We start from the raw sequence: 26815 nt of genomic DNA on the forward strand, positions 1-26815 counted from the left end.
AGGTATCTTACCTACCGGCCTTACTTATAGTACTTTCTACTTCTTATTTTCTAGGTACAGGTAGTTTGCTAGAGACAGGTATTCATTCTGTCTTGCGTACGTTGTCGCAACCAGGGAAGCCCGAGTTGCGTTCCACAGCCCCACCCAGTACGTGGCGATCGGGAGGCTGCTGAGATGCAGGACAGCCCGCACCAGAATGCAATTCAACCCAATTTGTTTGCGCGAGATCCTGCTGGCAGAAGTTTCGGTCCACTCCTTCTCCCCTCTCATGGTGCCGATCCTGTAGTCAAAGAAAACGTTAGGAGCAGAGCCCACTCTGGGGCCGGTTTACCGACCGGAAGCCTGACAAGCCATGTTCCATAATAAGTCCACAACATGGTTCTGTGTCATTAAGTAATGTACCATTGTTTGACTCGTGGAATCTAACCAGTGCCCCATCTTCGAAGAACATATTCTGCATAGTTGCTGAACCTAGAAGTTGTTCTTTGCGGCTCTCCTGTATCAGTTGCCTTGCAGGTAAGGATCAACAGAAGCATCCATTCCTTTGACTGATCGCTCCACGCCACGTCCCCACTATGAGCCGCCTCCACGGACAGGGTTCCGACTCGGCAAGATCTGGAACCGTTTCCTCCTAAAACCAATTATCCTTGGCACAGTGCAAACGCAACTTTCCCCTGAGAGGTGCCAAGTCTAGGCTTGCTCTTTCCACAAGGCGACCGACCCCAATTAATTGCAAGACGTCCGCAACCTAAGTCCATGCTGCAGATTCTCACGTCGTCACTCTTCGCCGACCCTCTCGACATACACGATTCCCAACCGTCAGTCGCAGCTGGCTTTGACCATCCATTCGTTTTCTCCGTCTGGCGCTGCCGCTCGAACCGCCAACGGTTCCCCGCTTCCTGTCGACACGTCCGGGACCCCATCAATTTTTGACTCGAGATTGCGGCCGGTTCCAGCACCACAAAATCCAGGGATAGAAATGGGCGTCGAAGAAAAGACACGGGCGTCGGGCGATCAACCTAGAGAGGGAGATGGCCCGATTCTTCCGACCGTGGACCCCGAGGCCGAAAAACTTCAACCACCCAAGCCGTCACTGCATCCCGCTTTATACGTGAGGTGAGTCGATCAATGCCAGTGACGGACGGTACGCCTTCGACCGAGCGTACGGTTAACCCGTAACCCCGACAGCGTCTGGATCGCACTCAGTTCTTCGGTCATTCTGTTCAACAAATGGATACTCTCAACGCTCGGATTCGGTAAGGGCACCGAGATTGGGAGGACTGGAAGGCTCAAGACGAGATGCTGAGATTTGGCAGCGTACCCGGTCATTCTGACCACCTTTCACTTGACCTTTGCGACCATCATGACACAACTCCTGGCACGCTACACGACGCTCCTCGATGGACGCAAGACAGTCAAGATGACGGGCCGCGTCTACCTCCGCGCAATCGTCCCAATCGGCTTCTTCTTCAGCTTGAGCTTGATTTTCGGCAATCTCACATATCTCTACCTCAGCGTTGCGTTCATTCAGATGCTCAAGGTTGGTGCCGACGGTTACACTTTCGACTTTCCGCCAGACAGTTGTACTGATCCAGGCCCAGGCCACTACTCCTGTTGCGGTCCTTCTCTCTAGTTGGGCCCTCGGCGTCTCGCAGCCGAACCTCAAGGTCTTCCTCAATGTCTCGGCCATCGTCGTGGGTGTTGTCATTGCCTCGATCGGCGAAATCAAGTTCGTCTGGATCGGCTTCATCTACCAGATTGCCGGCATCATCTTTGAGGCGCTTCGTCTCACCATGGTCCAGCGACTCCTCAGCTCAGCCGAGTTCAAGATGGATCCTTTGGTGTCGCTGTACTACTTTGCCCCTGTCTGCGCCGTCATGAACTTTGTGGTGGCCCTCTTCTGGGAGATCCCCAAGGTTACCATGAGCGAAGTTTACAACGTCGGCCTGTTCATGTTCTTCCTGAACGGAATGTGCGCCTTCCTCTTGAATGTCTCGGTTGTCTTCCTGGTAAGTCCACTCTTATTCACGGAACCCACCGCGGAACTGCTTGCTAACCACGCCCCTCAATAGATCGGCAAGACCTCATCCCTCGTCCTCACCCTCTGTGGTGTTCTCAAGGACGTCCTCCTCGTCGTCGCGTCGATGATTATTTTTGGAACCCAGGTCACTGCCCTGCAGTTCTTCGGCTACAGCATCGCGCTCGGCGGCATGATCTACTACAAGCTCGGTTACGAGGCCATTAAGGGCTATGCTGGCGAGGCCGGTAGGCAATGGGCTGATTTCGGCAACCGCCGCCCAATACTCCGGCGCGTGGCCGTCATCTTGCTGGCGCTGATGACTGTCTTTGTCGTCCTTGGCGGCTTCGCGCCGTCGTATGATGCGACGCACGTACTCGACACGGCAAAGAATAAGATGGGCCTGTCCAAGTTCTGAGCGGCGACGACAAGTAGAATGTAATTTCAAGGCATGACAATGGTGTGGGCGGACGGGGGTGCATTCCCCACGGCTTCTTTCTTTATAATGCCCACGTTCTTTTTCAAGACCGGGAGTGCAAACAAAACGGGCTAGAGGTGGTACGGTGCTTGCATTTTCTGGAACCTCCGGCTGGGAGCCGCTGAGTAGCGTACGGACGGATGGCTGGGAGTTTATCTTACAATCAATTTGTCGACATGAACATCGATCGCGGTCAGCGGCGATAGCGTGTTTGGTCGGGATTACATACCCAACTCACCGCTGTCATCCCACCATTCTTGTATAAGTCCGTTCTCCCTTCGTTTCATGTACTTACATCCAGAAATTCAGGTCCCGTTCCACGGTGTCATGGCCAGCAGAACACGGGAGGGTGGGCTGAAAGCGTCACAGACCATACGGACTTATGTAAGGGGATAGACTTGTCCGGACAGCATTCGAATCATATCATGTTGTGTATCGTCTTCCAGATCTGGCGAGGTGCCAAATCTAGTGGTCATCGCGGAGGGAATTGCATAGGAGAGAGAAAGAGCTCCACAACATAATCAAGCAGGGAGAATGCCTTGAGCCCAGGATTCGTTACACTCGGCAAGCGCATGGAGAACAAGTACGATGTGGCGGCAGGGGACAGGATATCAGCCAAATGTTGCCCGAGAAGAAATCACATACAAACTTTCTCTCGTTTCGGTGACTGGGCATGTCATGTGTCACAGACAAACGGGAAGCGTTGGACATGTCTCCAAGGACTACCTTGCTCGTCCTACTCTGCGGCATCCCACCGCTAGGCCAGAACATGATCGGTCACTGAGTGCCACGCTGCCGCCAGGTCCGACTTTGCTGCATCCTGCTATGCTCAGGGTCGGCCTTCCGTGCAGCATCGGGAGGCAACGCACTCATCGAGGAGCCACGTTAATGCGGGCCGAATGGTGTCGTCGAATTGCCGTGAAATTCAGCTAGTGAGCCTCAGATTTTTATTCCGCGAATAATGCTGTGTACAGCCCCGAAAAAAACCCGTTCGCCCTGCCCAGCCAGTTGTGAGAATAAATCGATCAGAAACCTGCATTACAGTCAGTTATAGACATCCTTTCTGACTCCAGTCAAGAGTACGGCTCGGTGTGGGAGCGACATACGCAGAGGAGTGAAAAACCACCGGTTCTTGCCGCTCGTGTAGCGCTCCTCCAGGACCTTCTTGACGGTCTTCTTCGCCTCCTCGCGCTGGCTGACCTCCTTGAAGGTATCGGCATTCAGGACCGACTTGAGGCCCTCGAGCTCGAGCGTGTAGCGGGTGGGCATCAGGTGGTTGTAGTTGATGACCTTGATGAAAGGCTTGACCTTGGAGCGCTTCTCCTGCCTCGACTTGGACATGCGGCGCGTGATCTTGCTCGGGTACCGCTCGATGCCCGCAACCAGGGCGTGGCCGTAGGGGTGTGTCTTGCTGCCGGAGTCGACGGGTTGGATGATGACAACCTGAAGAGCCCCGAGTCAGTATTCAAATCTCAACTCTTTTTGCCAAACCCGCAATTTTCCCCTTCTCATGCTGCGATATCCGTGCCTCTCTCACTCATCGTCGCGCATTGCCGTCTGCTAAACCCCGGTAGCACATGTCCGTCCCCTCGCAGCCCAACTCTAAAACTATCGGTTCCGTCGAGGAAAAAGCAGATCCGTTCGGATGGCGTACCTTTTTGCCGGCATAGCGACCCCGGGTAACGAGGCAGACCCTCGACGTCTTAAGGAACTTCATTTTGTCGGTTCTGTTGGGTATAGGACAACAAGGTTAGCGACCCAAAGAACATTGACCGGAGTCACTCCAAATATTGGGGACGCAGCATGTGTTCGGGACATACCTGTTGTTTCCTCTGGCCTTTCCTAAAGTCGATTGCGGGCACAGAGAGTGAGAGCTGAACTGGGCTTGGACGTCCCCCGAAATAATTTCCAGTTTGTGGGCTCCCAAAATTGAGGTGGGCAAACACCGCGGATTGGTCAAATGGCTGACTAAAAGCTGGCCCGTGCGGATTAACCGCCAAGCTCAGCATTGAGCATGTAACATTCGGTAGAAACCCCACTCTCAGCTTCCTCCATTGGGCTCCGAAGAGAATAACCCTCCAAAATTGCACAGCGAGAGCGCCGTCCTGCTTGTTGATGCTTTAGACTCCGCCACTTCCCGACTATCCAGACGCACCCTCCGATAGCGTATATAGCTCCATGACAATGGCCACACCAGTCTACATCATTTCCCGCGTTGCGGACCCCGTCTTCGCCGTCTTTATCGGCATTTCGGCAGCCGCGCTGAGAATCAACCGTGAGGAGAAGGAGAAGGGCAGGACCACTCGGGAGACACTTGAGGCAGGTCGTCGGTAGGTTCAACATCCAGCTGTACGAACTCACTATATTTGCTGAGACGAGTCGGCACAGTCGTCTTGGTTTCCCAAAGAGCTCTTAAGTCGTCGGCGTTACTCGCTATCTAGATGCATCAAGATTTCGAACCTGGTAAACGAAAGACCGGAACGCCACCCTCACAGCCCTAAACGTCAAACGCCGAATCCATATACAAGCGCACTGTTGTGTTTGTCCGGCCGTCATGATGCGAAGCCCGGTCCATACTCCTTCTTCATGGCCTCCCGCACCATTTGGCCGCAGAGCTTGGCAGTCGGGTTTGTGCTTACCGCCAGGCCCTTTGCGATTTCATTCCCGTACCTGCCACCCATGGCAAAATCCCTTGATGCCCGCTCCTCGAATTCCAGCTTCAACCAGCTCGCCTCAGGCCTCGCCGCATCCACCGAGGCTGGCTTCGAACCCATCAGCTTGGAAGTCATCAGATAGATGGCCGCTCGCTGGGTGTGGGCGTTAGACAGTGTCCTCGCGACCTGCGGGTGCAGTCTCGAATACGCCACCTTGGGCGTGAGCAAGGAGATGGCATGGTCGAGGTCGCCCAGCGCAGTTTTTGCTGCCTCTAGCCGCTCGGCATCGTCGGCTTCATGGAGCAGTGCTAGCAGGCTCTCTGGCGCGTCGGCAACAAGCATCGCGTCTCCGTATAGTCGCCTCAAAGCTTGCGCCCTGTTATTGCGGGCGCTGGCATATTGTGGGTGTTCCTGGATGAGCTGGCCGAGCCTTGAGACACAGTTGCGGTACTCTGCAACAATGTCGATATTCGCCGCTCCGCTGGATTGTTGCCTGGTCTGTCGCATCTCGAGCTCCTGGATCGACACGATGATGTCGCGTTCTTGCTGGGAGATTTTTTGGTACTCCTCCGGATCTGAAATATGGGGGTCCTTGGGAAGGGTGGCATCAACCTGGACCAGGAGAGAGGGGTCGGACTCTGGGTCCTTGATCTTTTCGAGGACATTGATGTCGCGCCGGCTCAGCTCAAAGTACGCCATGGTGTCTGTTGATTGAGGCGTTCTGCGTCGTGGTGGTCCTGCTTCTTGACCGTTTTTGGTGGTATCTTGTGGTTGAGCAATACGAGAGAGTACAAATGTCCGAAGCAGTGGAATGGAAACCAAAGCAAATTGGTTGGCAGTTTTCAACCTTGGTGTCTTATGGGATATTCGTGGTGGTTTGCACTCGGATGGCCATCACAGTGGCAGGGTATGGTACGTTATCGATGTTGGCTATTTCACGCCAGAGTGCAGCGGTCGCGTGCATATGATGCTTAGGTCGCTGTTGCTGACCGTTGCCTCCGTCTCGGGTCGTGGTGCGGCTCTCTCGGCAAAAGGCGGCTTTGTGCGGCTTTGGTGGGACATCCATTTCAACTTCGGTGCCATTCCGCTTTCCCATCAACCAACGGGCGGCTCATAGCACCAAACACTCCCAACTCGGCTTTACCGCACCGTTCGTCATTATGCGCGGAGACGTGACAGGCGAGCCAGGACCGTCTGAACCTAGGGAAATGCAGCTCAGTTGCAGAAGGCAATGCTTCAATGGGCAAGAATGTGTTAAAAGTCAGGTATTAGGAAAGCCGTCTCTCCGCATATCTCCGCATAAGGATTTCTTCTACAGTGGGATTTCCATCCGCGCCAACATCATCAGACAAGCCGGGCTCCTCTGGTGTATCGGCTCTGCTTCAGGCAAGCAAAGGACTGGCCCGACCGCGGGTCTCGGGACCTCTGACGTGGGCAACTATGCCGGTCTTTGCCTACCTTAAGCCCCCCCTGGAAACCTTAGGGGGATTGTTAAGCCGAGTTGCTGTCTTCATACCGTCATGGCCCCATTCATATAAGCCGTGAGTCCCTCCTACTACCAATGATCTGAAATTTGATAACCAACGAACACCAAGCCATATCGAGCCATCCATTTGAACGAACTTCTGAACTTTCCGGCAATCAGGTAATTATCAACTCTGCCACAGTGCTCTATCGAATACCTCCCTCCTCAGTCAATCACCCACTCCAAAACCATCCCTGTGAGCATGTCACCGTCTGCAACCTCGGACATCTACGCTTCCTCCGGGGCTTCGGACTTCGCAGTCCAGAGCCCATCGCCCAACTTCAGCGGCTACGACCACATCACATGGTGGGTGGGCAACGCCAAGCAGGCCGCCGGCTTCTATACCACCTTCTTCGGCTTCAAGACCATCGCCTACCGCGGCCTGGAGACTGGCAGCCGCTACTTTGCCTCATATGTCGTGGCCAACAACGATGTGCGCTTCGTCTTCACATCGCCCATCCGTTCGGCCAAGCATCTGCCCGAAGATGAGCCCATCTCGCCCGAGGACAAGCACCTCCTCCAGGAGATGCACGAGCATCTGGAGAAGCACGGCGACGCAGTCAAGGACGTAGCCTTTGAGGTTGACAGCGTCGACGGCGTCTACGACAAGGCCGTGGTCGAGGGCGCCGACGCCGTCCAGCCGCCCATGACGACGGGCGACAAGGAGCAGGGCCACGTGCGCACCGCCGTCATCCGCACCTACGGCGACACTACGCACACACTCATCGCCCGTCAGAACTTCCGCGGCGCCTTCCTGCCGGGTTTCCGCGCCGTCCCGTCAACCTCCGGCACAGCCACCGCCGCCCTGCCCCCGGTCCCGCTCGCCCGCATCGACCACTGCGTCGGCAACCAGGACTGGAACGAGATGGTGTCGGCCTGCGCCTTCTACGAGCAGTGCCTCTCATTCCACCGCTTTTGGTCCGTCGACGACAGCCAGATCTGCACCGAGTTCAGCGCGCTCAGTTCCATCGTCATGGCGAGCCCCAATAACGTTGTCAAGATGCCCATCAACGAGCCCGCGCCGGGCAAGAAGAAGTCGCAGATCGAGGAGTACGTGCAGTTCAACTCGGGCCCGGGCGTCCAGCACATTGCGCTGCTCACGCCCGACATCATCGCCAGCGTGTCGGCTCTGCGCGCCCGCGGCGTGCAGTTCATCGACGTGCCCAAGACGTACTACGAGACGATACGGATGCGGCTCAAGACCGAGAGGCGGGACTGGGAGCTCAAGGAGGACCTGGACGTCATTGAGCGGCTGAATATCCTGATCGATTATGACGAGCGGGGTTATCTGCTGCAGCTGTTCACCAAGCCGCTGATGGACAGGCCAACGGTGTTTATTGAGATCATCCAGCGGAATGAGTTTGACGGATTCGGAGCGGGTAACTTTAAGAGCCTGTTTGAGGCTATAGAGCGGGAGCAGGCAGAGCGGGGGAATTTGTAACTGGGCTTGGTCGTTTGCGATGACGACGACAATGATGTAGATCTATGATAGCATCTGATTCGGTATTTTAGCATCTTAAGTTTTGCGATGCGTTCTCGCTTAAAGCCAAGCAGCCTGCTCTTATCCAACATTTGTCCATGAGGGATGCTCCCGCACCGTGCCATGCTCGCCATCCAACGCCGCAGCCAACCACAAAAGCACTCATATAAACTGAAAATTCACCGGGCCAAGCCTATGAGTCTATAACCATCGCCTCGTTTGCAGTTCCCTTTTCTTGATGTCCCTGGCCATTCATCCCTTCTCCATCCGCCTCCGGCTGCCCCTTAATGACCCTAGGGTCGCTCTGACACCCAGGGCAGTTATGGATGATCTCGTGGGCATACACATCGCAGTCGATGCAAAAGTGGTGACCGCACACCGTGCAAGCGTACCGCCCGCTCTCGCTCACCCCAGCCGTCTTGATCTCGGGCATCACCACGGCGGGGTCAACGCCCACACCCACACCACCACCTTTTCCATCCCCCTTTTCTCCCGCAGCGGACGCCGCCACCGCCTTACCCTTACCGGCCATCATCTTCCCCCGCGGAACAGCCGGAAAGGGCACCAGGCAGGCAAAACACGCCGCCGACTTGCCGGCCTCGGACCACGGCACCTCGACCCACCCCTTCAGGGGGAAGAGGTGGTGGTAGGAGCGCGCCAGGTGCGTGCTTAGCACCAGCGTCAGGCCGCACACGGGGCACTCGGCCGGCAGGCGGCAGACCTTGGTACGGCAGCGCGTGCAGGCGTACCCCTCACGGGTGGGCCGGTTGTGGCAGGCGCAGAGGCTGACGTGGTCCTTGGAGGCGAGCGTGCGGGAGGGGAAGCCCATCATCAGGAGCGAGGCCTGGGTACTACTACTGCCGCCGTTGTTGCTGTTGCTGTTGGCTTCTTTGGCATCGGAGGAGGAGGAGGGGAATGCGTGGGTTACGGGTGGAATGGTGGCGGCGAGGAGGAGCTCGCGGAAGTGCTGCTCGTGGAGGGCGATGGCGTACGAGGAGGGGTCGCCGCCGTTGGTGCGGCTGCAGAGCTCGGCGCAGATGGCTACTTGGGCGGCGAGACCCACGATCGAGACGCGGATGCGGTCGGTGAGGAGGTTGGCTATTGTGTCGTGGATGTCGCCCGGATCGCTGGAGAGGAGGGCGCCGTATATGATGAGGACTTCGCGCGTGCCGTGGGACGGAGTGTGGCTTGTCCAGCGTTAGCCTGGGATCAATTGTGCCTTTCAGAGAGGTTATAGTGAACGAACAACAATGCGCCGCGGCACATCTCCAGGGCATTCTGGAGACTTGGATTTCCCTGCGGCTCCTGCTGCTCCGCCCACGCCCTCAGTTTCTCAATGTGCTCTGTGGGATTCCCGCCCATGTCGCTGATCCTGACGGCAATGCCGTCGCGCATACCGACAATTCCCATTTGGCTGATGGGGTTCTGTTCGAAATATTCGCGCACAAAGTCGACGGCGTAGTTGAGCGTCAAAAGATAGCGGTTTGGTAAAAGGTCTTTCTCGGCCATGGCGAAGCTCATGTCGAGAACCAGCATCAAATGTCGGATGATGCCGCGCTGGAGCGGCGTTGTGTCGCGCATAAGCCGTCGACGCTTCTCGGCCTCAATGAGAGCCTCAATAGTGATACTGCCATCTTCTGTCTCAACCACATTCTCCCAGGATCGCTTGATGTCTTCCCAAGCAGCCTTCGAGCGACCGGCCTTCGCTTTGCGGCTGTCGCCTGCCTTTCCAGCCCGGCGGCCGGCCTTGGACCGTGTGCCATAGGAGCTGGCATCACCACCCGTATCAGCGCGATTGCCTCCGAGGTCGTCGTCCGAGAAGTCCTCGACATATTCGCCGTCAGAGTCGGCCATCGCGGTGGCGTGCAGGGACGAATGGGTGGGTTGGACGGATGGGTTCAGGTTTTTTTACAGATTGAGAGTTCAAGAGTTATCTGACGCTCCTGAATCATATCTTCAAAGCGTTCTGTTGATTACGCCGAATTGTAGAGGTATTTTGTCGCAACTAAGAACACGGTGATTGTTGGCTCGGAAGCATGATAGCGAGGCTGCTGCCGAGCCAAGGGAAGCTTCAGGGTTTGGGCAGCCTTGTGATATGGTGCCTTTTTTTGGCATTGTGGGCCAATAAGGTGTCGGAGCACTTACCCTTGTTCAATGTGGCAGTTTTGTCTTCTCGCTCAGCTTAGATTACGACGTTGAGCCGCGAGAGCCAATGTTAACTTATGACGTTTCCTGCGTTCATGATCATGCACTTCTGTCAGATTAAGCGGCGTCTGGGGACTGAAAGACACGAATGATACTCTGCCAGTAGGGAACGTCGTGCGACAAGGTAAAGGAAGCTCTGCAAGGTTTTCCTGATGTAATAACTCCCATCCGTACAGAGTACGTAAATTCATTGACAAATTTCATTGACTCTAAGTATGGCGCTAGGAGTATTCTGTCCGGGTGAGATGAATCTTCGCAAAGACGGGACTCTGCAATAAAAACCAACGTGGTGTGATATAAGAAATATGCACCGCATTAAATTAGCATCTCTTTTCAGGGCAACATCATTATCTGAGACTGCCGAAGTCTTGTAGCTAACATACGGAGGATGTACACGTGTACCCGCAGTCGGGGCGGCGGTTCTCACACCGATGAGGAAGTCGGTGGCCTGGAGGGGCATGAGCTCCCAGTAAGACACCCAACGAATCAAAGAGCAGCCCAGGTTCCGGCTCCTCAGGGTCTTGCCCCACATCAGCTGCCTCTCATCGGTTACGCTGCATGTTATGACGTCACTCTGCCAGTGATCGAACTGGCTTAATATGCAACGGGCTAAGTTCACTTGTTCTTGCAGAAGTGCAACCTCCTTCTCCGTTGACGGCAGCTTGCCGGTCTCGCCGGTCTCTCGCCGATTTCATCAAGGTTCCGAGCATACGTATCGGAAGGTACAATACGTGCACCTAGATGCTTTACATGATAAATCAGCCGAACGGTGTCGGGCCCTGACAGCGGACCCTGGGCCGTCCGACCTGGCATGGTCTTCCACCAGGACAGATCGGTTTGCTTCCAGCTGCCGCCCGATCAGCATTCCAAGAAGTTCCGAGCACCCGGCAACCGAGACACAAGACGTTTAACGAATCGCTTCCACGAGGCAGACATTGAAGCTAGGCTTCGCGCTAGCGATGCCGCTTGCGGAAGTTCAGGGTGTTCGATAAGTGTACTCCCACCGGCATTTCCGTGCTCTGCCTACACCTCAAGCCAAGGCATCTCAGAACTCTCTACATAACATCAGATTTGAACGGCTGTAATGTAGCCCAGAATGGCAAGCAAAGCGGTTTATCGTGGAGGGGGGAGAGTACCATTGGTACGGATACGGAGTCCCCTGGTAGTGCCAGACAAGAAACAGCCCCTTGGTTTGTTACTCGCTGGTGGAGGCTCAGAATGCTACGCTACGGAACGGACGTGCCTAGGCGTCCAATGAGCTGCTCTTTGGCGCCAGTGAGCTGCTTGCCTGGGCAAGTTAACCCCCCCAGCCAAGTGTGAAAATGCGGTGCTGCCAGGTAAAAGGAGCCCGAGGGAGCCATATGGGAATTTAGGGAGCTGGAAATTCCCCATTTACACGACTCGACACTGTTACGTATCCAATCTTTCTCTCTCTTTGTGCTTATTCCCAGCTACACAGCGTAAGAAAAAGAGAGGAAGAAAAGCTGCATTGTATTTGTGGATATGGATGTTCAGGGTCCAGTAGCCCGATCGTTGATGAATTGGTTGATGGGGTCAGAAAGCGTGCGCATCTGAGAAATTTGTGGGTTTACTGTCTCAGCTCCGAAGGCATAACGTCATTGTTCCCCTTTAGTTGGCCAGTCTGCCAGGGAGCGTTAGCCAAGTCTGCCGCCCTCGAACCTCCCACGGTCAAGTATCCGAGTCGCTCACATCAGCTTTGCCCTTTCCAAAATACGCATCTCCACGGGTTCCCATTCAGGTTTGCCCACTCCCGCTAGTTGCCTTACTCGCACCGCTGCCACTTGCCAACTGCCACACCCACAAGGCATGCCTAGCAAAGCACACCGCTGTGCAACGACACGGGATCCCTGTTCTGACTCTTTACTAGGCCCGGTCAAACCGTAACCCATCTCCTGCTCCCTCCAAGTGCCAGTTTGTGCGTCAAATTGCCGCTTTCCAAGTTTGACGGCAATCAGGCCGTCTCTCTCCCGCGTTTTCTTACAGCGAGTCGCGGTGGTAACCAGTCTTTAATTTCTATTTTCTTCTTCTCATACAACACAACAGAGACTTCAATAAGCACTTTTTTTGTCATCCCTGTAGCATCAGCGGCCGTTGCGGTGGATGTGCGCCCAGGCCCGGTCTCGAGCCTTTGTGGCCGCCTTCAACAGCCGACGTCACCGGGACTCTTGCTCTCGGGGGGATGAGGGCACGACCTTGCGAACCACCGACCTCTGGAGAATCGCCTGAACAGCGCAGACCACCGAAACCAGGCCCTGTGTGGGTTGAGCCACGCCCTGCGCATTGTCCTCCGCTACCATATTGGCCCGCTCCCGATAATGCTGTGACCCGTTCGCATCCGGCATTGAAGACCGCAGCAGAACAAATGTCAGGTGGCCCCGTGGCTAGGGAGGAAGGGCCACAGCCGCTCAGCGCTCCAGGCCCGGCCTCTCATCAAGCAACATCTGCCAAGAAAACCATCACTTTTAAGGACGACTCCGAATTTGATAGCAGCCGAGAGCCCAACGTATCGGCCGAAGAACAGGACGGGGAACATGACGACGACGAGACCCCTCGAAGGGAGGCCGGACCTGCTTCGCCTCCCGTCAAAGATGTTGGCCAGCCCCGGACGGGAAGGTTCACAAACTCGGAGCCTGGAGATGCGCAGCGGCAGCTGGACGAGTACCGTGAGCAGTTGGCCCGCGACTTGGAGACGAGAGAATATTCTCCAAGAGGGGCGCAGTTGCCCGTGCCTGGCCCAACCAGGGTTTCTCCCATCCAGGAAGAAACTTCGCCGTCGCCGCAGCCCGTCTTGTCCGGTCTGGGATTGCCGACCACCTCAACGTCGACTGGGTCTGGCTCTGGCCATACCATTCGAGGGACTCCCACACCTGGGGCGATCTCAGGGACGCCTTCATATCCGTTTCCGCGAATGGCTTCATCCGGCATCCTTTCTCCAGCTTCTCACCGCCCTTTCACGATGCTCTCGCCAACTGTCCCGCCAGACGGCCAGCCAACCCCGTCCGAGGGCGTCAGGAGCCGAGACACCGTCATGTCAAACCCTTCTACACCATCCTCCAACCTGACTTTTTTGCCACCGGGGTGCTCGCAGCCGCTGGCGGGCCAACCTGATTTCCCGAACCCAAATCTCTACGAGTTGTCCCTCATGCTCTCGGCCGAGCCAGGTCTGGATGCCTGGTGGCACACCGTTGTGCAGATAATGGTCGACGTGTACAGAGCCGAAAGGGTGACACTTGCCGTTCCAGCCGACTCGACCGACATCGAGAACGTGCCTTGGGGTCAAAAGGCCACGTACAATGCCCACCGCGAGGACGATTTGAGCCTGGGTTATCTGGCGAGGGGCTCGAGCCTCGTTCCAAGCAGCAACGCCGAGACGCCTGAGAGCTATTCCCGACCTGGTGAGCTCCAGGGCCAGCAGGATGCCATACGGCCCGCGCTGCAAAGTAGGCATTCCTTCACCTCGTACGAGAAAGACGCGCGAAGGGCAGCAAATGAGCAGCCATTGCTTGCTCAGGGTCGGCCTCAGCTTCTGTCAAGGAGTAAATCTCATCATTATCCGCCCACTACCTCCAGCCGCGACCCTGACCCTGACGGTTTCAACAGCCCGCCCAGCCTAAACCAACAAGCGCTGGAGCAGCACGATTCGCTGGAGGAGCACCAGGAAATTCCAAGCTGGGAGGCGCCTTTTAGCGCGCCGCGGGAGGGACATGGGAAGATGTTAAATGTGTTGCAGGCACTCGACTACGAGGCTGACCCGCTGATTGACCATAACGGTGTCCTCCGCGTATTAGAGCGTGGCCGCGTGGTAGCGCTTACCAGGAGTTACCCGTACCTCAGTCAGGACTCGGCACAGAAGAAGCCGTTCGAAGCTGCGGCCAAGTCGACTGAGGCACATCGCAAGAAGCTCAGGAAGCCGCGGGCAGATTCTCTGTCGAAGCTATCCTCATTCCTCGGCAGTGCTGCCACCCTCTCGTCCGCAACGGGCCGCGGTCCCAAGCCTCAGTCATTGGAGAGAAAGTCCACGATTGCGTCTCGGATGGACGAAGAATCGCCTAAGACGCCCAGTCCTAGGTACGAGGAATACGAGCAGGCACCACCGTCTCCATGGTCCCAGTCTCCCGCCCCTTCTCCTGCCGTGAGGCCCGACCCGACTGAGAACCCCTTCTTCACCGACGCCATGGTCGACGAGGAGTCTTTCAACCCGACCTGCGCCCCTGACGATTACTCGTCCATGATGCCGCCAGAGGCCATTGGCGTCGACAACGCGTGGACGGTGCTGCACATCCCCTTGACGCACGTCCTTCTGTCAAAGCCCAACCCCTCGTTCAAACTCGATCCCTCGATGATGGAGCAGAAGATGTCAGTAAGGAAATCCCGAGAGCCCTCGGGCACTGCGAATATATCTCCAGAGCGCCCGGTCAAGGAAAAACACGCCCCGATTGCCATACTTTCTATTCTGAGTCCCATCATCCCGTACCCATCCAACCTTCGGAACTCACTGGAGCACCTCGCCCCCCATCTCGCCACCTCCTTCTCTCTCTGTCGCCACTATACTAATCTGGAGACCGAGCTCAACGGGCTGCAGAAGCGCAGACCACAGACGGTGGGTTTTGGCGCCCTTGGGCCTGACGGACGACCGCTTGCCGACCCGACTGCTTTGGCTTCGTTGGCATACTTGCCCGCCGAGGATACTCCTTCCCGGGGCTCTCTCGCGGGCAGTATGACTAGCCCAAGCGACTATTCAGGGCCTTCTCGCAGCACTGCCGGCTCTCCCGGTGGGACACCGGGATGGGATCCGTCGTCCCTCGGATTCGTTATGACTGACAAGCGGGGCCCTACGTCGAGTCCAGCGCCCGTTAGCGCTGAGAGCTACTTCAGCGCAGTTCCCAGGAGCCAGGCCAACGCGGGGCCTCGGCCGAGGAGAAACTCCCGGGAAGTCTCCACCGCCGAGAAGCGATCATCGCTACGCCTATCGGGGGGCAAAGCACAGCAGCATGACACGACCACACTGAGCCCTTCCGCGGCCGAGTCTCGAAAGAGTAACGAGTCCGTCCGTCAGGACACAGAAGAAACCGGATCAGCGAATGCTCAGCACAAGCGACCTCCCTCAAGAGAGAAGAAAGATCAAGCGTTAGCTGAAAGAGGTGGTAGTGCGGCGGCCCAAGCGGAGATGATGCAGAACAAGGCTGCTGGCACTACAGGCCCGGCACCGCATCGCCATACCCAGCTACACTCATACGGCGCCGATTTCGCATCAACTTTCCAATCTCTCCCTCCGAGCTCAACAATCGGCAGAGCGGTCCCTCACTCGGCAGCTGTGCCCTCGAGAGCCGGGTCGATATCGCAAACCGATATGACACCGCCATCTGACAAGCTGAAGGGACTCATCCTGGACTCGCTACCCGTTCACGTGTTCGTTGCTCTGCCCCAAACAGGCGAAATAGTGTGGGTTAACAGTCGCTTCCTCACATACCGCGGGCAGACCTCGGGTGAATTGGCAGCCGACCCATGGGGCAGCATACATCCGGAGGACAGAGATGAGTATTTGCGCATGTGGAGCCATTCCGTCAGGACCGGCGAGCAGTTCTCGAAGACGGTGCGTATTCGACGGTTCGACGGTGCGTACAGATGGTTCTACGCGCGAGCCGTTGCATCCAAGGACAAGAGGGGCGTCATCCTGCAATTTCTGGGCTCGTACATGGACATTCATGACCAACACATTGCCGAAGTCAGAGCAGCTAGACAAGAGGAGGTTGAGGCGTCCGAGGCCAAGCATCGCCTGCTCGCCAACTTGATACCGCAGATTATTTTTACAGCTACCGAGGACGAAGGTATCACGTTCGCAAACGAGCAGTGGCTGTCGTACACGGGCCAGAGCTTCAATGATGCCTTGGGGCTCGGTTTCATGGACTATGTGCATCCAGACGATCTGGCTAAGTGCCGGATCCCCCTTGGCAGACAGTCAACCCCTAGTTCCAAGGCGGGTTCGGTGGCACATGGCCGTTCGTTTTCGGCTGATTATACGGCTGTTCGCCAGGTCGGGAGACACTTCGACACCCCTGATGGAAGCACCACAATTCCCGATGGCTCGCTCCCACGGCACAACAGCTCCAGCAGCACCGGCAGCGGTAGCAAGGACGGGTCCGCCTATGACCTTCCGACTGCCCATCTCACCGAACTTGCTAAGAAAGGAGTGATCAAAGTGTCGACAGATAGCAGTGGGAGACTTTCGTATACTACCGAGATCAGGCTCCGATCCAAGAGCGACGAATACCGGTGGCATTTGATCCGCTGCGTTGAGATCGACAACGCCGTCTTTGGCAACGGCACAAGTTCGTATTTTGGGTCAGCCACGGATATCAACGACCTGAAACTCCTCGAGACCAAGCTGAAAGAGGCCATGGACTCTAAGGGCCGCTTTCTCAGCAACATGTCGCACGAGATCCGTACTCCGCTTATCGGCATCTCGGGCATGGTCAGTTTCTTGCAGGACACGACCCTCAACGAGGAGCAGCGAGATTACACGAACACCATCCAGACGAGCGCCAACAGCCTGCTCATGATCATCAACGACATCCTCGACCTCTCCAAGGTGGACGCCGGCATGATGAAGCTGAGCTACGAGTGGTTCCACACCCGCTCCCTGATCGAGGACGTGAATGAGCTCGTGTCTACCATGGCCATTGCGAAGCGCCTCGAGCTCAACTATGTGGTCGAAGAAGATGTTCCCGCGTGGGTCAAGGGAGACCGAGTGCGCATCCGCCAAGTGTTGCTCAACGTCATTGGCAACGCCATCAAGTTCACCAGCCAGGGCGAAGTGTTCAGCAAGTGCAGGGTGATCACACCCGATTGGGCGCATCTGCAGCCAGACGAGATCATGCTCGAGTTCTCCATCATCGACACGGGCAGGGGCTTTACCAAGGAAGAAGCCGAGCTAATCTTCAAACCTTTTAGCCAAATTGACGGCAGCAGCACCCGGCAACACGGCGGTAGCGGGCTGGGCCTGGTCATCTCGCGCCAGCTGGTGGAGCTCCATGGAGGAAAAATGGAGGGCACTGCTGTCCCGGGTAAGGGGTCGACTTTCACCTTCAGCGCGAGGTTTGGTTTACCTACCGAGAAGGACCACCCCGACACCACCCCGCCTCCTCAGTCAACACCGGGTCTGGTGCGAGACTCGCCCGTTTCATCTGCCCAGACCCCGTTGGTGAGTTCACTCCAAGGCACGGTCTTGAGTAATAGCCCATCGACAACGGTTGGCGGCCTCACTTCTTCACCGGCAGTTCTTTCTAGTGAGAGCTCGGATCTATCCGTGTCTTCGGGCCGGACTGGTACGACAACCCGGTCGTCCATGTCATCAGTGAATGCTGGCTTGGTCCGCTTCAGCCAAGCGGCCCGGGCCAGCGGACAAGACCTCTCTCAGATGAAACTGGAGATGCCGCATCGCAAAGACACTCCCAGCAGCAGGCCCACTGGCAGCGGAGAGAGTCCCGCCAAACACCATGCGCCGCCGCTCATCTATTCCATCCTAATTATTTGCCCGCAAACCCACAGCCGCGAGGCGACTACCTCGCACATCGAGATGACGCTGCCCAAGCACATTCCCCACCAGATCACTGGCGTCGCTACGGTCGAAGAAGCAGACAATCTTATCAAGGGCGAGGACTCAGTCCGCTTCACGCACATCGTCGTCAACCTTTTCTCCGCCGAGGAAATCATCTCCCTCATGGATAGGATCATGATGAGTTCATCTGCGTCCAAGCTTCTCGACCACACGACCATCCTAATCCTCTCGGACTCGGTCCAGCGGCAGGCTGTCTCCAGGCTGGTGGCGGGCACAAAGTACGAGAGCATCCTCTCGGACGGCAACGTCACGTACATTTACAAGCCGGTCAAGCCGTCGCGGTTCGCCGTGATTTTCGACCCGGCCAAGGAGCGCGACATGAGCATCGATCACAACCGGTCTACGGCCCAGAGGCTGGTGGAGGATCAGCGCCAGAGCTACGTCGACATGGAGCGCCGGATGGGCGGCAAGGGGTACAAGGTCCTGCTGGTCGAGGATAACCCGGTCAACCAAAAGGTGCTGCAGAAGTACCTGAGGAGAGTCGGGGTCGAGGTGGAGCTGGCGGCGGATGGTGTCGAGTGTACCGAGATGGTATTTGACAAGGGATGGGGGTATTATTCGTTGATTTTGGTGCGTTATGCTCTCTCTCTCTTCTATATATCTATCTCGGCTTTTTTATTTTCCTTTCCCCCTCCATCCTGGCCTTTCTGTCCCCATTTTTCTTTCATGGCGCCCCTCAGCATATAACACTGTGTTGGCTTCTTATCGTGGTTTTACTGACTTGTCTTTCTTTTCTCTTCTCTTTCCAACAGTGCGACCTCCACATGCCCCGCATGGACGGCTACCAGGCCTGCCGCGAAATCAGGGCCTGGGAGGCACAGGGCGGGTTCGGCTCGCTGCCCATCATTGCCCTCTCGGCCAACGTCATGTCGGACGTCCAGGAGAAATGTGTCGAGGCCGGGTTCAACGACTACATCACCAAGCCGGTCGACTTCATTGACCTCAGCAGGGCGCTGTCGAAGTTCTTTTGAGGCGCCCGCGTGCCACTGGCTTGGAGATGGGTTGGGTGGTGGAGGAGGGAAGAGTGGCTGAAAAGGAGAGGAGGTTCCAACTGATTGAGTTGGGAATAGGAGGAATCATGTGAGTTGGGGAAAAGGAGTCGTGTTATTGGATGAGGAGGGAGGGTGGAGGGGACGTGGTTGGAGTGGGCTGGTTGTACATAATGGCACGCGAGGCGGGGGGAGGGGAACGAGTGCAGGGGTTGCTTGATGGATGAACTGATGGCTCTTTCGGTCTTTTGGCGGGAAAGGGGACTAACTTTTGGTTGCGGCTCCGTTGTTGCTTGGGACGAGGATGGTTTTCTACTGGAGCATTTCTTCTTGTTTGCATTGTCGGGCGTCATTGCGTATCCTGCCCTTTTTGATTGATGGGTGGTGGCGGGGCAGGCAGAATACCAATATTGCGGTTTTCCAGTTTCATTGTACATTACAGGTTAGCCAAGGATGGATAAGGTGCAGAGATAATGAAGTAGGGATGGCCAGCAAAATACATATGGATCAAAAAAATCTTAAAAGGTTAGTAGTATAGTTAAGATGGTGGCGAGTGAAGATTGTGGTGTAACTGGGGCGGACACTCAAATCCTCCTCCTCAGCAACCTCAGCTTCTGTATCTCCGGAGGTGACGAGCATCGATTCGCCAGGCCGCCGCGGGGATGGCTCGTGGGCGAGGAGGTGGTGTTATGCTAGAAGCCAGCCATCACCGCTAGAGTGGCGCTTCTCGTAACCAGCTGGAAGTTGGAACTCAAGCTTTCAACCTTCGTAACTTGGGAGCGCCGGATTCATGCTCTAACAGGCCCAACACAGTACCACTATACGTTTCTTTTTGCTGTCTCCTTCATTTGTATTGCACCGTCGACGTCCCTCAACTCCCGAGCTTACATATGTACCTACCCAGAGCAAGATCTCTCGCACCTCGCGCCACTGCGCGCCTATAGACCGCTGCAGTCACTTCCCTGTCCGGTAATCCGTCTATATTCTACCCACCGAGCAGGAGCTTAGATTCCCTTCATTACGCACAGTCTCGAGAAGCATGACATTACAGAAGCGGTGAGTGGACGGGCGCGCGTGGATGAGGATCGTAGAAACACAACTTAACGCATGCCCCCCAACGCGCCAGTCAGTCAAACCGTATCTCTTTCCCTTTCGGCATGCATGCCATGGTGTACCGTCCCGAGAGGGATACTAGTACACAAAATGAAACGAACAGCAAGACTTTCTTGGTCGTGACGACGAAGCAAATAGCCACATATGCATCTTCAAACGACCTTGGGAAGCCCCAACTTACCACCCAGAGAAGCACACCTCACGAGACACAATGACAATCGACGGGGCCAGAAGACGGCAGAGAAAGAAAGAGAGGGAACCTTACAAAAATTCGGTTAAGAATACCCCCGAAATGCTGCGTGCGGGAAGTGTAAATAATCCGCGACCAGAGCCAGCCCCTCAGACGGGCGGCGGACTGTTGTCCAGGTACGGATCCGTACCTGCTGACGTGACTTGGCGCCTTGCCATTTCCAACCCACGGTATGTTGACCGTGACCCGGAAACCTGACGTCAAGTTGGGAGCGAGAGCAGCATGGAGTGCGTTCGGCTGACAAACTCAGAGCCCCTCCGCCCCCCCCACACCCCCCCCCCCCCCCCCCCCCCCCCCCCCCCCCGAGACACCAGCAAACATGGCCAAGCTGCAGCCTTGCTTGCAACTCGGCTCATTGACTCAACATAAGAGAATGAAACCAAGCCAGAACGGACAATCCAGGGCCCGAAACATACTGCCGGCCCAACATAACCGTTCCCCTGCTCTCGTCCCGTTGAGAACCTAAGCCGCCGCCGTCCAACGTTGGGCGTCATCCAACCGTCTCCACACCCCCCCTCTCAACCGCGCGGATTGATGGCCCAAGGAGAGGGAGATGGGGAAATTGGATGACACGTACGGGAGTACTGATTGACGTCTTCTAGAGCACCGGCCAGTTCCGGTGGCTGTCAGTCATGGTAATCTCCCAACTTTCCCTGACGATCCTCGAGGACGGTAGATCTTGGAAAAACAGAAAGAAATCGACTGCGGATCGAGACGCTGTAAGACACAAAACCCCTTGGCGGAGCGTGCTGCCGTCCGATACGGCCAACAAAATATCCCAATCAACCCGAAACCATTGCCGATCTCGTACCACCTTCGAGAAAATGAGCAGCTCGGATTCCAGGGCACCACCCATCAGCCATTGGGCGATTCATCACCCGTTCGGGTTTCTTGGGATAGAGTAGCTCGGGAGCGTGCATGTCTTGCATGATGAATTCTAAGGTTACACGTTCCGTGCCGTCTGTTCTTATTTCCATCCCAGAAGCGGCCGTGCTCTGGGTCATCATTCATCATCGTCGGGCAAAGCTTGCTTTATTAGACTGGTTACGCAGATGACACCAATTCAACAGGTCAGACCAGCCGGCCCGTGATCTCCAATTTTCCTGTGCCTTGCCGAGACCAAGAGCCCAGCCGCCAACGCCGTCAAACCGAACGCAGGCAAGAGTTCGGAACCGAGAAAGAGTCGGCGGCTGGACGGAGTGTTGTTCTTCCTCTCTCTCCTTCCCCGCCCCCCCCCCCTCCCACCTAGCGCCTCATCACCTCGTCGAAGGGAGACTGCCGATCCGACAGGCGGGGTATTCGCCTTCCTTTTCGTTCTGGCTGGCGCTGGGAAGCGGCAGCGAGTGAGACGAGACGGCAGTATTGGGGGAAATGCCGTCGAACGTCACGCCGTTGTCACGTGGCGACGGCGGATGAACGGCGGTCCCGAGAAACAGCAACGGCAAGGTCAACAGTTTTCGGCGGAAGAGAGGCCCCAAAATGCCGTGCCGTACTTTCATCGCCTTGCCGTCACCCCGAGCATGGGCTATGTTGCCCTGACAAAGCGAGTGATCGTGCATTGGAGCGTCAAGCCACGTGGTCTCCGCCACAGGGCCGCATCTTCTCGGCCGGGCCCCTGGAAACGATCTTGGGCGATTGTGGCAGCTCTTGCCGTCCTCTCTCGCTCCTCCTCCCTCCCATCCAAAGCCAAGCGCGCGGGCAGGATAAAGTCTATTTAATGAGTCAAAATCCGCCACCAAAGATTTCCGGACAATGCAAGTATCAGACATATTGTTCGGGGTACGGTACGGAGTACAAGGGCAGCGAATCGCACTGACCCTCTGCCGCTGCGAGGTTTGGGAATCGCAGTTTAGCCGCAAATGCAGCTCGGATATCGAGCCAATCCAGCTATGACGACGGGACAAGCCAGACATGAAAGTCCCGTGGGTGCGCTTATCAGCGTACCAGAGGAGCACGATTCTTCCAACCTGACATCTCCCGTGCAGTGTAGCACTGGACGATTTTACCGCGAGCGGCTGGCGGAAGCGCGGCTCCAGCGTCGCGTCCGTTGTTGTCGTTTTGGCGTCCCGGAGAGTGCCGTCTCACTGTCCCGGGGAATTTTCCAGGGGTCGGGAGAACCAAACCAGATCTTGGGCGGACGGCATGTTCCGGCCGGTGGAAAATGGGAGCCAGATGACTCGAGGCACGTGGCGTCATCTGGAACCAAGCGCCATCTTCGGTTCATCTACTGTGGTAGCTAGCGATGTTTTCTTGGTATACCGAGATTGGCTTCGCTAAGTGCTTTGAGCTTTTAGGAAGGCCGAGCCCGGCACGGGTGCGGGCGATGGGTCCCAAGCGAGCAGTGAAAGGGCTGCGAGAGGCGAAATGCCTGTTCGGCACAGGACTGAGACAAAGCCGCAGAGTGTGGCGTGTTTCGGGCTGCCGGCTGCTGGGCACTGAATGAGCTCGAGAACACGGAGCACGGGTAAACTCGCATCACTTGGAGTTATACAGTATTGTGGTAGGTTGGCTGCGGATCTGGACTGTGATTGGCAACCTCGTCGGGCGAGCATTGCCGATCAGGCAGACCTTGCGTCTGCAGGGGCATTTGCCTCGCTTCGAGCGCTTGTTCGCGCAAAAATGTGGCACAGGGGAGGAGCAGGCGCAAGCGCGCAAAGTGTGTGGTGTTTTACCACAGTAACATAAAGGGGCGCTTCTGTCCAGAGGAGAGGCGCGCCAAGGTGGTGGGGCGATTGCGCGGTCTTTTACCCTGCCCTAGAGCTCATTCCGATGGAGCCAAACCTTTCTTGGGCTTTACAGGCACCCCAGTGTGTGTGCCCCAATCCTCGTTACCCAAGGTACCTTACCGAACCTGAATGGGGGCTGCGCAGCCCTATACTATGTACAGTAAGTAACAGCATCGTTCATGGCTGTACGAGGACCTCGCACGCTGGCCGATGGACAGTCTGCTATTTCCTTGACTTATTTGAACTCTCCCCGCAATTCCCCCCTACGTGCATTTGGCGAGACGCCTCGAAAAGCGGTGCGCTCCAAATTCGGTTCTTTTGTGTCGTGCGAGTTTGGAGAGCGCAGCGAATGAGAAATTGTCCGATATCCAGTTTGAGAAAGCATCTGCTTTGTGGGGCGTCCCAAAGTGGTGTTGAATTACCCGTTCGGGACTCTCCGTGTTCTGGGGTGCAAAAGGCTTCCAATGTCAGAGAGTCGTCTGCGATGTGGCTTCGGCTGCCTTGCTTGCTTGCTCCTGAAGATTGCATCAGTCAGGTTTTGTGTTTGGATTCCAGGACAAAGCGTTACAAACCGTTCCTGGTGCCGATTGATGATCAAGAAGCGCCGTCTGCAAAAGACTCTGACCATCCAAGGCCCGGCTGGCACCGGCTTACAAAGGCCGGACCGCGGAGTGCCCTCCGGGCTCCCGGCATCCGCCGTTGCGTCTTGGGGTTGTCCATCAATTGCCATTCTCGGCCATTGCAGATCAGGCTAGGCGCCTCGGCGGTTGAGAAGCGCTCAGGAATGACCATCATGAGCCACCTTAAGACAATACTTGATTGCCTTCAAGGGAATGGCCCGTGCAAAGTGGCATTTGTGCGGACAGGACTGTGAGCACGGGTTCTCTCGGCATGTTGGGCAATGGTTGCTTTTCTTTTCTTTCATTTGATGGGAACAACAAGGGAGGAGGTCATCACATCATGGCGTCGAAGTGACGGGAGAGGGGTTTGGAATTGCAGGATCCCGTTGTGGGGTGTTTGGTGGGGAGAATCGATGCCGAGCCTCAGTCTGGAACGGCGCCTCCACAACGGCCACGCCATTTCCCCACTCCCTAAGAACCTAAGAACGGCATCTTCCTTCGCACAAGCCGAGCTCAAGACTGGCAGGAGCCGGCCGCTTGTCCCAGATGTTGACAACCTGACGCTGGTGTGACGACGGCGCTGAAAACATGACTTTGGAACACATACGCCTTTGAAGTCCTCCCTAAGGTACACACGGAGCACTAATAACTGCGGAGTGCCCGACAGTAGTCTGTCATTGGCGAACTTTGTCGTTGTTCTTCTCCTTTGGGATGCTTCCCATACACAATAGTTACAGGGTGATGGGTCAGCTCCAACTGAGCTGGGATAAAGCTCATGTCCGTGCTTTTACCGAACCAGTCCTGGGAATTCGGGAAGCTGAGCCTCAGTCACACCCAACCGACAACCGCCCTTGGTTCCAGCCTCCGACGCCCCCTACCTTACCCCATTCGGTAAGTACATAACCTTACTGTGTGGGCGATGGCGCCAGTCCATCGCATTGTTCACCAACAGGCCAGCAAAAAGAGGGAAGCAAAAAAAAAAAAAAGAGAAAAAAAAAAGAAACAATGCTCACCCCCAAGACAACGCCAGCTGTTTTGCTCTCTTAGAACCCATCTTCTGATTTTGTTTTCCCCTGATGAATGTTGTTTGTCTCATCCACCCTATATAGGCTGCCCGCCCCACCTCTCTGCCGTCCCGCCAACAGGCAAAAAAATATAACATCAGAAAACACCACGATAGTAATACAGGACTAACAGACTATTGTAATACATGCCAAAATATACAGCGACAAATATGCGGAAATATTGAAAGATAACGAGTCAAGACGGCATAACGAACGGGAAAGAAAGACACCGCTAGCGTGTCCAAAACGGCCTTCTGCTCGTCGACAGCGGGGGACAGTTAACGAATTGGGAAATAGCCAGGTCCCAACGTCTCAAAGAACCGAGCGAATTCTTGCGCGGTGTGATCTGCTGAAAGGATGTCGTCCTTCCCAGTCAGGTTGGGTAGCATCCAAAGTAGCTGATCGAGTCCGCGTTGCCGGAAGACATGGCCCATTTACTTCCTGTTCCAGGAATCCTTCTCCCTAGCCCCCTGACCCCCTACCCTTGCCTTTGCAACGGTGTGTTAAGCAAAGTCCCCGGCTGGAAGTTACCGGAAAGGGAAAGGACGGGAAAATCGTGCCCAAGCCGCAATGAGTTTGGCTCGATTGACGAGGCTGAAACATGGTTGAAATTAATAAGGTTCAGTGGTTATCTCCCGGTCGCGTGGCTGACGATCCCTGAACTCCAATCCCACCGTGGAGCTGCTCCTCTGGCGACCGAGGCGAGTGTCTTCGCTCGCTCTCGCCAAACTGCGGCGCGGGTTGCTGCTGCTGCTGATGGTGATGGTGCTGCCGTGGTTCTGGCGCCATCCCCGACGTGTAGTTCATCGCCGTCGATTGCGGAGACGGCGGATTGTCTGACAGGAGCGATGAGACCGAGTGCGGCCCGGTCCGCCCGGATGCGGCCTGCGGAGGCGGAGGCGCAAACTGGGGGGCATGTCCTTGATGCAGAGTCGAGGATGGCGCATCGCCGCCGTCCCGCACAGAGCTTGCCCCTGAGGCGTGCATCGGCGACATCTCCCGCCCGGGTCCTAGGCTTTCTCCTCGCACACGACCACCGCCGGGCCGGTATGACCCCAAATCACTCCGCTGCCGCGAGTGTCCTCGCCTCCGACCCGGCGGTGGGTTGGACAGCCCCGAGCTGTGTAGAAAAGGCGGCGAGCGATGCCGGTGTGTCGCGGTTGGCGGTGGCGCTGGCTGCTGGGGTCCTGGCGCCTTTCGCTTCCGCGGCGATTCCCCTACTGCGTGAACACGACCCAGTTAGCCCGGGCCCCAGAGCCTCATGAGCGCGATTTGCGTTTGGACGAACCTGAGGGCGTGCTGGCGGGCTGCTCGGCACCGCCCCGCCCTCCTGCCTGCGTCGTCGGAGGCTGCCAGTGGTGGAAGTATATGGAGGGTGACGCCTGTGCCTCATGTTGTTGTTGCGACTGCGCCAGCCCGGATTGGTGGGCAGCCCCTGAAGCGGTCCCCGGGCCCCCCGGGACGTTGGTGTTCAGGTTTGGCAGATTTGATCCACTTCCGACAACTGATCGTCCCGCCATCGTTCCCGGCATGGTCTGCCCTCTCGGCCTTGTCGGCGAGCCTGGATAGCCCGACATGTACGCGCTTGGCGGCCCTTGCGCGGAGCCTGGGGTGGATGGGACACCGCCGCCGGTTATCGAGTACTGTCCATACGCCTGAGCCTGCGAATCCCGCCTCTGGTGCTCTGAAGAGACCATTCCAGGCGGCATCAATGCAGGCGGATGGTGTGGAGAGGATTGCGACACCATGAATTGCTGGGCCCAGTCCAAGGCTGCCGGCGACAGCGCTCCGCCGCCCATGCCTGCGAAGACAACCGGCACCAGCGGTGGCGGTATCCCCCCTTGCAGGGAAGTCCTCAAAATCTCGCACTCCATCCTCCTCTGTTCGAGACGGTAACTTTCCTGCCGCGTCCTCTCTTCCTCTTGCCTCCTTTTGTCTTCCTCTGCCTTGGCAGCAAGCCAGGCTCTCATGGATTCCTCGTGCCAAGATGGAGCCGCCGGCAGTTGACCCAATGGCTGACTGGTTTGCGAGGGCGGTGGCGGCGGAACAGGTTGG

At 56.5% G+C, this 26815-nt stretch overlaps 10 protein-coding genes across 10 annotated transcripts; 5 read left to right on the forward strand and 5 right to left on the reverse strand.

Annotated features, from left to right (window-relative positions):
- Positions 1–623: 623 nt before the first annotated feature.
- On the forward strand, positions 624–2927 carry N657DRAFT_646380 (TPT-domain-containing protein). The gene is made up of 5 exons (XM_062793113.1): positions 624–1116; positions 1189–1256; positions 1317–1540; positions 1602–2009; positions 2073–2927. The coding sequence occupies exons 1-5, from the start codon at positions 980–982 to the stop codon at positions 2433–2435; spliced, it is 1200 nt and encodes a 399-aa protein (XP_062646430.1). The 5' UTR covers positions 624–979; the 3' UTR covers positions 2436–2927.
- Positions 2928–3363: 436 nt separating this feature from the next.
- On the reverse strand, positions 3364–4394 carry N657DRAFT_646382 (uncharacterized protein). The gene is made up of 4 exons (XM_062793114.1): positions 4316–4394; positions 4150–4222; positions 3602–3938; positions 3364–3528 (listed from the first exon to the last, which is right to left on the reverse strand). The coding sequence occupies exons 2-4, from the start codon at positions 4210–4212 to the stop codon at positions 3521–3523; spliced, it is 408 nt and encodes a 135-aa protein (XP_062646431.1). The 5' UTR covers positions 4213–4222; positions 4316–4394; the 3' UTR covers positions 3364–3520.
- A 285-nt stretch (positions 4395–4679) lies between these two features.
- N657DRAFT_681658 (uncharacterized protein) lies at positions 4680–4911 on the forward strand (the record flags this gene model as incomplete). The annotated part of the gene is made up of 2 exons (XM_062796409.1): positions 4680–4825; positions 4884–4911. The coding sequence occupies 2 exons, from the start codon at positions 4680–4682 to the stop codon at positions 4909–4911; spliced, it is 174 nt and encodes a 57-aa protein (XP_062646432.1).
- Positions 4800–6127, reverse strand: N657DRAFT_646384 (uncharacterized protein). The gene is made up of 2 exons (XM_062793115.1): positions 4884–6127; positions 4800–4825 (listed from the first exon to the last, which is right to left on the reverse strand). Exon 1 carries the CDS (start codon positions 5846–5848, stop codon positions 5048–5050), a length of 801 nt encoding a protein of 266 aa, XP_062646433.1. The 5' UTR covers positions 5849–6127; the 3' UTR covers positions 4800–4825; positions 4884–5047.
- A 749-nt stretch (positions 6128–6876) lies between these two features.
- Positions 6877–8115, forward strand: N657DRAFT_656789 (4-hydroxyphenylpyruvate dioxygenase-like protein; the record flags this gene model as incomplete). Its single annotated transcript, XM_062794738.1, has 1 exon — positions 6877–8115. The coding sequence occupies one exon, from the start codon at positions 6877–6879 to the stop codon at positions 8113–8115; it is 1239 nt and encodes a 412-aa protein (XP_062646434.1).
- Positions 8116–8141: 26 nt separating this feature from the next.
- N657DRAFT_646385 (TFIIH basal transcription factor complex, subunit SSL1) lies at positions 8142–10196 on the reverse strand. The gene is made up of 2 exons (XM_062793116.1): positions 9401–10196; positions 8142–9341 (listed from the first exon to the last, which is right to left on the reverse strand). The coding sequence occupies exons 1-2, from the start codon at positions 10006–10008 to the stop codon at positions 8348–8350; spliced, it is 1602 nt and encodes a 533-aa protein (XP_062646435.1). The 5' UTR covers positions 10009–10196; the 3' UTR covers positions 8142–8347.
- A 2546-nt stretch (positions 10197–12742) lies between these two features.
- N657DRAFT_681662 (uncharacterized protein) lies at positions 12743–18969 on the forward strand (the record flags this gene model as incomplete). Its single annotated transcript, XM_062796410.1, has 2 exons — positions 12743–18568; positions 18751–18969. 2 exons carry the CDS (start codon positions 12743–12745, stop codon positions 18967–18969), a joined length of 6045 nt encoding a protein of 2014 aa, XP_062646436.1.
- A 2462-nt stretch (positions 18970–21431) lies between these two features.
- N657DRAFT_473159 (uncharacterized protein) lies at positions 21432–22443 on the reverse strand. Its single transcript, XM_062787531.1, has one exon. It carries the CDS (start codon positions 22261–22263, stop codon positions 21607–21609), a length of 657 nt encoding a protein of 218 aa, XP_062646437.1. The 5' UTR covers positions 22264–22443; the 3' UTR covers positions 21432–21606.
- Positions 22444–23063: 620 nt separating this feature from the next.
- N657DRAFT_646392 (uncharacterized protein) lies at positions 23064–24048 on the forward strand. Its single transcript, XM_062793117.1, has 2 exons — positions 23064–23591; positions 23649–24048. Exons 1-2 carry the CDS (start codon positions 23541–23543, stop codon positions 23829–23831), a joined length of 234 nt encoding a protein of 77 aa, XP_062646438.1. The 5' UTR covers positions 23064–23540; the 3' UTR covers positions 23832–24048.
- Positions 24049–25381: 1333 nt separating this feature from the next.
- N657DRAFT_656792 (uncharacterized protein) lies at positions 25382–26730 on the reverse strand (the record flags this gene model as incomplete). Its single annotated transcript, XM_062794739.1, has 2 exons — positions 25382–25947; positions 26049–26730. 2 exons carry the CDS (start codon positions 26728–26730, stop codon positions 25382–25384), a joined length of 1248 nt encoding a protein of 415 aa, XP_062646439.1.
- Between the last annotated feature and the right edge of the window lie 85 nt (positions 26731–26815).

The sequence above is a fragment of the Parathielavia appendiculata genome (assembly GCF_033297405.1).
Source record: "Parathielavia appendiculata strain CBS 731.68 unplaced genomic scaffold N657scaffold_8, whole genome shotgun sequence".
NCBI lineage: Eukaryota > Fungi > Ascomycota > Sordariomycetes > Sordariales > Chaetomiaceae > Parathielavia > Parathielavia appendiculata.